The sequence below is a fragment of the Mustela lutreola genome, chromosome 17 (assembly GCF_030435805.1).
Source record: "Mustela lutreola isolate mMusLut2 chromosome 17, mMusLut2.pri, whole genome shotgun sequence".
In the NCBI taxonomy this organism is placed as follows: domain Eukaryota; kingdom Metazoa; phylum Chordata; class Mammalia; order Carnivora; family Mustelidae; genus Mustela; species Mustela lutreola.
The window spans coordinates 21,609,443-21,621,590 of record NC_081306.1 but is presented as its reverse complement, the minus strand read 5'-3'; the positions used below and the strand labels follow the sequence as shown (position 1 = coordinate 21,621,590).

At 61.9% G+C, this 12,148-nt stretch overlaps 1 protein-coding gene across 1 annotated transcript; it reads right to left on the bottom strand.

The window, feature by feature from the left end:
• Nucleotides 1–4,105: 4,105 nt before the first annotated feature.
• On the bottom strand, nt 4,106–10,418 carry PRSS27 (serine protease 27). Its single transcript, XM_059155073.1, has 6 exons — nt 10,178–10,418; nt 7,305–7,331; nt 6,451–6,613; nt 5,423–5,694; nt 4,948–5,117; nt 4,106–4,502 (listed from the first exon to the last, which is right to left on the bottom strand). Exons 1-6 carry the CDS (start codon nt 10,308–10,310, stop codon nt 4,209–4,211), a joined length of 1,059 nt encoding a protein of 352 aa, XP_059011056.1. The 5' UTR covers nt 10,311–10,418; the 3' UTR covers nt 4,106–4,208.
• Between the last annotated feature and the right edge of the window lie 1,730 nt (nt 10,419–12,148).

Sequence of the window (12,148 nt, the reverse complement as noted above, 5' to 3'; positions counted from 1 at the left end):
TTTTATACTTTTTTAGGTATCCGTATTTTATCAGCTTACAGTTTAATGCCTAAGTTTCCCCTGAAAATAGCAAATAAAATTGTGTATTTATGAATGACAACAACTGTTAGTGTCTCAAAACACACAGAAGGGGCTGCTGCACAAGCACTGAAAGGCTCTCCCCCACCTTCGGCGGCCTACCCCCTGCCAGCCTCCTGCCCCATCCCCAGGGGACAAAGATCCAAAGATCTTCTTCAAGTGATGCCGCCCTGCCCACCCCACCCAGAAGCGCCACCTGCGTGGGTCCTGGGGCGCCTTCCCCCCCCACCCCGCCCCATAGCTGCTCGGGCTCCCCCTGCTGGCTGTTGTTGGGATGCTCTGAGCCGTGCCCGCTATGCTTGGGGGAAATTCCTGTCCCGGTGTTCCCTGGAGAGCTCCGCCCTCCCTGAGGTTGCACAGACCCCCAGCCTTATCTGAGCGTCCATCCTGCTTGCAGGTATGCTGCTGGCCTGGCCAGGGCTCCCAGGGTCCTGGTGGTTTGTCCTGCGGGCCCAGGCTGGGGCGCGGGGCCTGCTTGCCTGGGGTGGGGGGTTGGCACTCAGCACGCAGCCGGGGACACGCAGGGAAGGACTCCAAATCCTGCTTCAGAGAGTTTACTTTCTGCACAGGCTGATTCAGCATCTCTCAGCTCTGATGCCAGCAGCAAATCTGAACGTGTCCCAGGAGAGGACTGGAGGGGAGCCAGCTGCCCAGCCCAGGTCCCGACACAGGGCTCTTACTCTGGGTGCGCCAGGCAGGGAGAGAGCCCTGCCTCTTGAAACTTGTCCTCCGGCCCACCTGCTGGGGGAAGGTGTGGAGAGGGCAGGGGCACAGCTCTCTGGGCAGCCAGCCCTGTAGCTCCAGCGGGCAGGACAGAAGAGGTGGGCGGGCACATGGAGTGTGCAGCTGCTGGGACCCCTACTGAGCCCGTGTCTGGAACCTTCTGGTCCCCTGGCCTGGCTTCTCCCACCTAAGCTTTGTTGTTTGCCCCCCCAGGTCTTTCTGGCCTTCTACCATCTTCCCCAGAGTGGGAGGCAGTGGCTGGCTCAGTGGGCCCCAGGCTGCAGCTATCTGTCCATCCCTGTGAGCCTGTGCCCTTAGGCCGGCCAGGCACCGAGTCCCCTGTGCGTGTGCCTCAGAGTTTGTGTGGGCAGTGGCCCCTGGATTGGAAGGGAGTTGGTCTCTGGCTTTGACTTGCACACATACCCCTTTTCCTCCTGCGCATGCCGCCTGCCCTGCCTTCGGAGCTCCTTACCTTGGCGTAGCTGCATCAGGCTCCCCCTACCCCCGCCAGCCCCGCACAGATGCTCCAGGACCAGTTCTGGGACCTCAGAGCAATGTCTGATCCCTGGCCCTTGAGGCCAGAAGGGGCCTGGGGAGCTGGCCCGGCGGTTTTCCTTCCTGGGGCTCCCATGTGCTGATCATCGTGCACGCGCGGGTGTGGATGTCTGTGTTTGACTGCAGCCCGAAGAGAAGTCAGCCCTCTCCTCCTCCTGTGGTTGCCCCAAGATGGGCTTTTCTCTGTGGGCCCTGGCCTAGGCCAGTGGACGGACTTGTAGTCCATGTCCATCCGTCCGTCCGCTCTCTGATGCCCCCCTCCACACCCTGGCAGATCGCTTCGAGGCTTGGCAGCAACATGGAAAGTTCTGCATGAGCTGCCACCCTGCCCAGGGTGGGAGAAGGGACGGTGACAGCTGGGCAGTTTCTCAGCTCCTGTCCCAACACTCGCCCTTCAGGCTCCTAGCCTATGTGAGACTGTTGTTCTCTTCCACTCTTGAATGTCTGCCCCCAGTCTCAAGTTTGGGGAGGCCAGGGGATAGGGGCCGTGTCCCAAAGGATCCTGACCAGACCCTTGCCCTGTGGCAGAGATGGGAGGATGGGGGTGGTGAGAGTGCCCCAGGACAGTAGAAAGCTGGAACAGCCCACAAGAGGAGGCAGAGGTGGGGTGGCACGGCCTCCAAGGGGAACCTGGTCCTTGTCCCGTCTCCCACAGTCGGTTTCATCCTGGGCTCTCAGCACAGAGACAGCAGAGGGGCCTCCCTCCAGAAGCCAGTTAACCTCGAAGCACCCCCCATCCCAGCCCAGGGCCTAATTCTTTTTCTACCCCCACAGTGGAGTGGTGGATTCACCCAGGCCGGTCTCCAAGGTTGCAGGACCCAGACCAGCCCCTGTTCCCAGCCAGGATGACCCAGAATTCATCCCTAGGGCTCCCCTCAAGACACTCGCAGATTAGACCCTCTCCCCCCACCCTGACCTAGACCCCATCAGTGCACTTGCTGCACAACCCCCGCCCCCACCCAAGGGACTTGGAGGCCATCTGGTCTGGAGAAGGAGCTCTTGAAGCCACCTGTTCCCTAGAGGGCCACGGAGCAGCCAGCAGGGACGTGGGGCCCTTTGAGCCTCTCCCCAGTGCCTCCCCTCCCAGTCCTTCCTGCCTGGTGGTGGGGACGTGCCCAGACAAAGTGGGGCACAGAAGGGAATTCGTATTTGTTTGCGCCCTGTCCCTGGGGCTGGCTCACAGCAGGTGCTTGCTGAGTGGCTGTGGATCCATTCCAGAAATACCCAGGTCCGCTTTCTTCCCAGCACCAGGCGTGGGCAAGCTGTGCCTTTGTGTACGCTGGCAAGTGTGTGCACAGGTGCATGTGTTGTACAGAGGTGTGTGTGCGTACATGTGCACACATGTCTGCACACGTACGTGTGTGGTGGGAGCAAGGCCCTGCCTTCCTAGGAGTCTCGTCCCATGGATGGTTGTTGAGCTCCCAGACCAGCCCAGATACCTTCCAGGAGTCGGTCCGCACAGGAAGCTGGCTGACCGGCTGCAAGGGGGGCCTGCCATGGGTGCGCCTGGGCCAGACAGCGAGCCTGAGGTGGTCTCCCGGGGCAGCCACACCGAGTGGGCCTGAGTAGGGCTGGAGCACTCTGGGGACCTGAGCTCCAGAGCTCTGTGCTGGGTTCCTGGTGGTGACAGGCCGCAAGAGGGTGGCTGGGAAGCAGGGGTGGCTGCAGAGCTTGGGGGGGTTGGTGACGGGTTCTAGTTCATTTCTGAGTTCTTGGGGATCCTTGCACAAACCACTGAGGACTCTGGCTGGTCTGGCCTAAACCTAAATCCTGGGGATGGAAGAAGGAAGTGGAGCCTGGCCTGGGCAGGAGGGACCTGTTCTGCTCACCTCCAAGGTCATGAGTGGCCTGCCCAGGCAGTGTGTAGACTTGGGGCTCGTGCTAGTCCCTGCATCCCTGAGGCTTAGGGAGGTCTGGCCTCCCGGGGTGTCAGGGCTGGTGGCCCAGCATAGCTGTCCGCCAGGCTGTTGGAAGGGGGGGTTGGAACCTATAAGGGAGATGCGCGGGCATGGGAGCCCAGGAACAGGATCTGTGTCTCCACCTCTGTGTCTCTACCTCTCCCTGCCTTGACCTCGGTGAGTTAACCACCGTCCGGTCACCTCTGAAAGGCAGGTGGGGATGCTCTTCTCAGGGCTAAGAGAAGGTCACAAGTTCTCCGGTGTCTCCCAGCAGATGTGGGCCACAGTTCCAGCCCCTCTACTTCCTGCAGTTTTGGGCTCATCCCTGGGAAGTCAATGCTGAGGGAGGGTGTGGAGGAAAAGGAGCCAGGAGCCAAGAGGTACCAGGGGAACAAGGAGTCCCTGGGGGGGCCCAGGGCACCAGGAACAGCCCTCGAGTCACCCCTGACATTGCAGTAGGAAAGCACAGGCTTGGGCGAGTCACCCTGCTGGTGAGAAGATTTAGAGGAATCTTGGGGTGATTCAGACACAGGCCATGGGGGCCATGGGAGAGCAAAGCCTTCCTTCTCTAGGACCCTCCATGGGGCCCCCGTTTTTTTCTGCTGATATCTGTTGCTGCCCCCAGGGGTGCCCTTCAATGCATACAGTGAGAACGCTACTGGCAGATCCTGGGGCAGGGCTGGGAGCAGGGAAGCCCCTGTGCGGGGGCCAGGGGACAGGTGTCCTGTGCACCTGCCGCAGCTCCCTTCCCGCTGGGGAGCCTCTGCCCCAGCCCAGCGCTGCAGCAGCCCCCAACCCCTGATCTGGTGTGCCACCACCCACCTCCCCCCGAGGCACCTCGGAGCCAGCACTGAGGTTGGGCTTTTACTGGAGGGTGAACATAAATAAAAAATGGGTGTTTGGCGGGAAAGAATGGGAGCACTATTTACAAATGTACATCATGGGTCCCGGGGCTCAGAGGAGGGTGAGCAGGGCTGCAAGGGCCCAGAGGACCGCGTGGGCTACCAGCCCGGGCACAGAGTTCTGAACGGAGGGCTGCTGGCCCCGGGGCCCCCGCGTCAGGCCACCCGTCCCGGCCTTTTGGAATTGTAGTTCTGGGATGATGTGATGGATCCAGGCATGGTGGGAGGTGACCCGGATATAGACACCTGGGCGGTTCCGGCGAGCGCAGCCCTCACCCCAGCTGATCACCCCCGCCTGCAGCCACGACCGGCCCACCAGGCACACCAGGGGTCCCCCTGAGTCGCCCTGTGAGAGAAGCAAAGGCACGATCAGAGCCCACGGGCCCAAGAACCAGCCTCTGTGGCACCCAGGTGCCCGCACCCACTCTGCCTCTCCTTGTCCCCCTCCTCGCTCCTCCAGGAGCGTCCCTATCTGGGACCCCCCACCCCACCACCTGCTGGCTGGTCTTTCCTTTTCTTCTCTGGGATGCCCATTTCCCTAGCACCCCGAGACCGCCTGTTCTGATTCACCTCCAAGGGGCTTTCAAAGGTTGCTGGCCCACTGCACAGCAGTGAACTGGATGGCCGTACTGAGTGGGGTCCCGGGGCCTGTGCTTCCCAACTGATGGAATGCCAGGCTCTGGGGCAGACCCGCCTATAGGGGCCTCCTGGACCCAGCCAGGCTGGCTCCCACCTCGACCGGGGCTTAGGGAGCAGGGCTCGGCCTCGGGCACAGCCCACCCGGTCCCTACCTTGCAGGCGTCCTTCTTGCCCTCGGCAAAGCCAGCACACAACATGTCATCCTTGATGGCTTTCGGCTGGAAGCCGGACTCGGCATCTTTGCTGTAGAGCAGGTTGCACCTGGGCGTGTCGATGATGGGCACTGCGAGCTTCTGCAGGACCCGCGGGTTGGGCAGGCGGTCTGGGAGGGCCGGGACAGCCTGCAGGTCAGCACGCTGGCTTACCGAGCACCCCACGGGCCTGCGTTCTTAAGAACCACAGCTCTGTCCCTCGTTTCTTGCTTGGGTTTGGACCTCGGCTCTCGCTGCCCCCCTTCTCTCTGCTTGCCCACGGCTCCTTGGAGCTCACTTTACCCCCTCGCCCCGTCGGAGGAGAGATGCACGCATACCAGTCAACAGAAAAAGAGTGTTGGTCGCTGTGGTTCCCCCCACACACACTGCCCTTCTGCGGGCCTGTCCCCACCCTCCCCCTGCTCTGCCCCATTACCTTCCTCACTGGGGCTGCCCCAGCCGGTGACCCAACAGTTCAAGCCCGTCTCAAAGACGACCGAGGGGTCAGGCACACACACGGGGAGGATATAGTTGGTGAAGGTCACCGGGGTATCCAGCTCCACCAAGGCCACGTCGGCACTGGAGGCCATGCCCTGGTACAGGGGGTTGCTCTCCACCCGCTTCACCCGGGCGTACACGGCGTGTGGGCCTGGCCTCACCAGCTGCCGTGCCCCAAGCAGGACCTGGTACAGGAATGTCTGGGAGGTGCTGGTGGGAAAGAGCAGAGGGCTGGTGTGAGGCAGAAGAGAGACTGGGAGGGGTCGGACGGAGCTTCAAAACAGGGAGGGGCTTCGTGGTTCCTCTGAGACCAGCCCCCTCACCGCGGGCCACCGTGCCTGCCTGAAGTCCTCGGAATCGTCCTCCCCAGGGGGGCGTATGGTGGGGTTAGAAGCTGAAGCAGCTTTAATTCCTGACTTGAGTGTACACCCTTGGCAAGCCCGATGGCCTTGGGCAAGTCACCCGGCAAGTTCCCTGGGACTCAGTTTCCTCCTCTATGACTGTCCCTACTTGGGAGGGTTGGCAGAGTTGCCACCCCCAGGCTCCCGCTGGGGGCCAGCCTGTGAGCCTTCCTTGAGCAAAGGACCTGCTCCCTCTGAGCCCACATTTCTGAACCTCAGATGTCAAAGCATCGCAGCACTGGTGAAGCAAGAGACCAGGTGGGGGTCTGGGGCCAGGTCGCTCCAAGTCTGGTGGTGTGGGGGACCTCAGCCCTCAGGCTCGTCTGGAACCCAAGTCCCAGTCGGAAAGGGAGTGTCCTGGATTTGAGGTATGGGAGGGGGGCAGGGAAGAGAGCCAGGATGTGGGCTGAGCCTGCAAGCATCACAGGGCCATGGCCCCAGGCCTGGCAGAGTGCCTCACTGGTGAGACCAGTGTGTGTGTGTGGGGGGGGGGGGGTCCTCCCTTTGGGCCATGGCGCTGTCCGAGGTGCTGGGTGTGGAGGGAGCCTGGGGCCCGCTGACTCACTTGGAGAAACAGTGCGCGGCCGTGAGGACCCAGCGCTCTGTGATGAGGCTGCCCCCGCAGAAGTGGCTTCCGTTGCGCTGGATGCTGACCTGCCAGGGCCACTCGCCCTCCAAGGCGTCCTGGCCGCCCACCATCCGGTTCAGCATTCTCCGGCGCCCGCACACTAGGGGACAAAGCCGGGGCGGCACTCACTGGGAGTCCTTCTGGTTCCTAGCCCCACACTCCCGTTTCCACTTTCTGCCCAATTCTGGGCAGTCTTTATCCTTGACCTGCGGGGAGACCTTGGGCAGGTCAAGGGCGTGGACGACCGGTCACAGGCAGACGCCTCCTGGCTGTGGGAAAGCCCCCCTTCCCCGCCCTTCACCTCTGAAATGGTGACCTCGGGCCTACCTCCCCAGTCATGAGACATGGAGAGGATTCAGATAATTCTTGGAAAGGTCTTGACCCAGGGCCCGGCAAACAGGCTCCGGGAGGGACAGCAGGCACTGGAACGGTCCCACACACATAGGTGACCCTGCGGCGTCTGTTACTGTTATGGCAGAACGATTTTAGATGGCCCTTAGCCTCTCCGCTGTCGTGCTTCCCTGCCCGCCTCCCCTGTGCCTGTGCGTCATGCCTCGCTGGGCTCCCGTGTCCGCTGCATCGCCTGTCAGGCCTTCCTCCTCTCCTGTCTTGGTTCTCTTTCTGTGGAGACACAGAAAGATTGGATTCTGGGCCTCGCTCCGGGGGTGTGTGCGAGCCTGGATTCTGGATTCTGGGCCTCGCTCCGGGGGTGTGTGCGAGCCTCTGGCCAGTCTTGCTGCTCTCAGATGGGCCCCTGCCCTTGACCCCATCCAAGGGCCTCAGATGCTTACCACTTGATGCCGCGACTCCCTGAGTCCCTGGAGGTGAGAAAAAAGGGGGTGATCAGCCCGCTTTGCCAAAGCCAAGGTCTGCCTCTCCTCTGACCACTGCTGGTCAGGGCAGCCCCTCCTCCTCCTTAGGGTTCTTCCCAGAGTCTTGCTCAAGTCTCTGCGGTCTCCAGGAAGTAGAGAGAAGCCAGCCAGTGGCATCATGGGTCAGTCCTCCCAAGATTCCAGACCCCTAAAGTACCGAACACCTGTCCGGCATCTCAGTGTGTTCTGTAGTTGGAACCTGAGACCCCCCCTGCTGGGCCACCCCCCCAGGGGAGAAGGCAGAGGGGTCAGAGTAGAGTCCGTATCCCCAGGACCCGTCACCCCCCACATCTCTGGACTCAGTGAGGCACACAGGAAACCTCCACCCCAGCCCAGTGTCAACAACACTCTAGAAATACCTGCCAGTCTCCCAGAGCCTCCAGCGTATCTGGTTGATTGGGGGTTGGGGAACCTGATCAGAGCTGAGGTGGGGAGAAGCTGTCCAGTGAGGGTGTGGCAAGTTCATTCTCACCAGAGGAGGTCAGCAGGCCCCCAAAGGGGAGGGGCTGCGGGGGCGGAGCCATGCTTCTCCATGATTCTGGGGGCTTTTACAAGGCCCCCTATGCTTCCTGCTAGAGCACCGTTCTGGGGGTGCACTTCCCAGTGCTGAAGGTGGGGTTGGACGATGAAGCTGTGATGGGGAGAAGGTGGCCCCAGGGGGCTGAGCAGGCACAGGCAGGACTGTTTTCAAAGCAAGGGTGCCAGGCAGAAGTGTGGGGGCAGGCATGCTGCCCAGGCCGGTGATGGGGACAGAAAATCTGCCCTGGACATTCCAGTGCCTGATTTGTGTTAACAGATGCCCTTCTAGAGTGCTGGAGGTTGTTCCCTCCAGCCCCCTTTACCTAGTATAAAATAATTTAATTGGACTGAAGACACCCGACCAGCTGCTCTTCCTAAGCCCTGATGGCTCTGCTCTTGGTTGATGCATCAGCTCACCCCAGTCCTCGTGGGCACTGACGTCCCTTCAGGTTCATTCCCTCCCTGTGCAGATTCTCCAGGGCCTTCTGGTTTTCCCCACAGCCAGCCCCCCTTCCCTTACATGCAGCTGGGTCTGCTGTCTGCACCCAGGATCAAGTACGCACTCCTGTGGCCCGGTGGACCCCCTCTTGAGTCTTTGCAGACTCCTCAACCCAGCTTCATGCAACTCTCTGCTTCTCCTAGAGGTTGAGCCTTCTGACCTCTGGGTGCTTACTAACAACACCCCTCTGCCTAGAGGCCCTTTCCTCCTAGTCCCTACTCGTGTGAATCCAACGAGTCTCAAGTGAAATGCCACTGCCTCCGAGCAGCCCTCCTGGCTTGGGCGGTCTGTCTAGGAAGCCTGCCTCCCGCTCCTGAGCTCTCCATCCTCTTGCTGGGCCACACAGAGCTCTGCCCACCTCACTGTGGAGGAAGAATCATGGTCTCAATTCACCTAGGGACCCAGGAGCTCAGTCCAGGTAAAGCACCCTTCCAGGGGCCCTGAGCCCAGGGAATGTATAGAGAGAAAGAGAACAGCTGTGGGGGCTGGCTGACCAGGAAGGCATACTATGGAGTCCTGGGCTCTGCAGGGTGGGTGTCCTGTCAGGGGCTGGGTGAGCCACCTGGGGTGTTAGGCCCCACGTTTGGGCCATGGTTCCCATCCTCCTATAGCTGGTCAGGCTCGGCTGGTGGGGATGGGAGAGACCCAAGCTTCTAGTAGGTGGGGGGGGTGAGGATGGCATTGAAGGAGCCCACAGCTCCTGCTCACAGCTGTTTGTGGATGCACACTGCTGTTTCCACTTTGGCAATGACCGTGATTACTCACCCCATTAGGAGCAATCATGGCATTACACCCCAAGGGGAGATGGGCTCCCTCCAAAAATGTCATTATGCCTGTGCCAAGAAGCCAGAAGGCAGGCAGCAAGGGTTGGGGAGGCCCAGTGGAGCCTGGAGAGACGGGGGCCTCCCCACTGAAGTGCCACCCTGGTGTCCTCTGACCCCTGGTAGGAAGCCTGGAGCCCCGGCAGAGTCGAAGCCTGGGGTGACCTGGCCCGGCACTGGGAGGTGACTTGAGGACAGGGAAGTGAGGTGGCACCGGGCTGGCCAGGCTAGCCCAGGAATGCGGGAGTGTTTCCTGGGCAGGGAGCAGCCTGCCCTGTGGGAAGGGGCCTGGCAGGTGGGGTTCCCCTGGCTGGCACCTGCTGACCCTGACCCAGGGTTGGGAAAGGGGAAAGAGAGGCAGGCCTTGCTCCTCCCCACACATCCTCCCTGCCCGGCGGGGGCAAGAGCCTGCACCCCTTGCCCCCCACTCTATGGTGAACCCCTTCCCGCCTCCCGAGGGTTCCCAGGCTCAGGTGGCATCTCAGCCACCCCTCCCCCCACCCAGCACAAGGTGATCCAAGGCTTTGGAACCTGGGGGCCCCAAGTCCAGATCCTGCACACATGCAGCCCTGTGTCTTTATCTGGGGATGGGAAGAGACTGAGATGGGAGGAAGCAGAACCCCCAAATCCAGAGCTTGGCCCAACAGCAGAGCAACAGAGAGAATGGGGGCAGGGGGGAGAGGGAGGAGAGCCCCTCACATGTTTCTGCCACCCACAGGGTCCTCCTGGACCTGTGCCCCAGCCTCATCCTGCCTTCCGCACATCACTCCCCCAAGAGTGAACCTTGGAGCATTCCCCCCTGCCCAGCAGTGCCCGCTGGGCGGGAAAGGGAGGCGGGCACTGCAGCCCCAGGTCTGGCTGGGGAGTGGGGGATTTTCTCGGGCCCCAGGAAGCCCAGAGGGCACCCCTCTGGGCAGGAGGCGGACCACCTTCCTGCAGCACCCAGTACTCACCAAACCACAGCAGCCACAGGAGAAGGGCCATGGCTGGCCGCCACCTCATGGTCTCAGCCTGGCGGGGGCACTGGGCCGGGGCGCAGTGGGGGCCGGAGGACCGTGAGCACTGGCTCAAGGTGCAGGGCTCCATTAAGTGGGGTTTTATGCTGGAGGTGAGTGTCAGCTTGGCTATGCCGCTGGACCTGTTGGCCCGGCCCGCCCAGCTCCTCTCAGCGGAAGGAGGTGCCCCAGAACTCCCAACTTCTCCATGACCTGTGCCTGAACCCCGAGAGAGCAGACCCCTCGCCCCAAAATACCTTAGAGTCTTGGGGCAGGGGTGTGCCCGCCCCATTTGGGTGCTTGTGGTCTGGGATTCCACCATCACTGACCAGACACCCCCCAACTGGCCACAGGCCCCACATAAGCTGATGGCAGCAGGCCCACCACCATCCCTGTTTCTTTCATTCATTGATTGGTTCATTCATTGATTTATTGAGCACCAACTTGGTATCAGGGCATCAGGTCTGTAGTTTACCCTGATGAGGACGGGGACACGGAGAAGTCCGGGTCACCCGTGCTTACAGAACCAAAGGCAGGGGTGCGCTGCGGGTGTGGGGGCAGTATCCCTAGCTGGCTCCAGCATCCCTCACGGGCCCTTGCCCCGGGAGGACCTGCGTCCCGGGACCCCCCCAAAGTAGGGTGGGGGTGGGCCCGACCCCGGTCCCCTCCCCGGGGCTGCACCATTCTACCGCGCGCCGTGGGCGGAGGGGCTTCCCGGCACCCGAGGGCCGGGGCGGGCGGGGCGGAAGCTCGTTCTGGGAAGACCGGGCCGGTGGGCGCGGCTGCCGGGCTCCGGGACGTGCGGCCGCGGCGGAAGAGTCCCCAGAGGAAGTTATTTGGGGCACGGGGCTGACGTCAGGGCCGGACTCGGGGCTGGGGCAGCCGCTCCCCGCCCGGGCCGCGGGGTCCCGGCTTGGGACCGGGTGCTGTCGGCCCCGCCAGCCCGGGCGGGTGGGCGCCGGGCCGCGGACGGAGCCCTGTCTCGGTTCTCCTGCCTGCGCAGCGGGTGCGGGCGCGGACTGAGAGTGAGTGGGGCCGGGGTCGCCAGCCGCGGGGCGCGCTGGGTGTGCCGCAAGCCCCCGGCCCCGGCCTGCGTGGCGCAGCCGGCCGGCGCGGGCCTGCCTCCTGGTGGCCGCGGGCTGCAGCGCGGGGCGCGCGGACCCGGTGTCTCCTGGGCACCCCGCCCCGCCCCGGGTTCTCGCTTTGGTCCCCCTGCGGGGGGTCGTCACCCCCAGTTCGTTCACCGGTTCGTTCCTTGCGCACGGTTTCCTGAGCGCAGGCGGTGCCCGCTACCACCGACCCAGCCACCGGGACTGTCGAGGCGGACAAAACAGACGCTGCTCTCCGCGAGGAAACCACGAGGCATTCTTTACGGGGAAAAACGTCTAATCGCGAATTGTGGAAAGTGTTTCAAAAGGACAACCGATTTGACTAATAGGCTTTACTGAGAAAGGTACGGCGTCCTTAGTCAAGTAAATGCAAATCAGAGCCAGCCGGGAGAGGCAGGTTCTCCCGCCGGGAGTTAGCAGGTGGTGGAGGAATGCTGCAGGTCGGGGCCGTGCGGAAGTGGGGGGCTGGTGGGCGCAGCTATCCCGGGAGCCGGCTGGTCGGTCCATGGCTTCAGCTTTTTAAAAGAGGTATTTCCTTTGGTGCAACGACTTGGCTGCTGGCAGGCTATTCCAAGAGGAAACTCTGAAATACAGAGTAAGCAGAAACGTGTTAGTGGGCCACGTTTCACGTTGTGTTTATATGGCAAAAACAAACAGACAAACAAACAAACCAAAAACACCAAACAAATCAACAAAACAGAAATTAGTCTGGCCATGAGTAGAATTCCCAAGTATAAAGACGTTTTCAGTTCTAGAACAACAGCAGCGACATCGTCCAGCATCCAAAAGAAAAGGAGGCAGAATGTTCAGCAGTGACTAG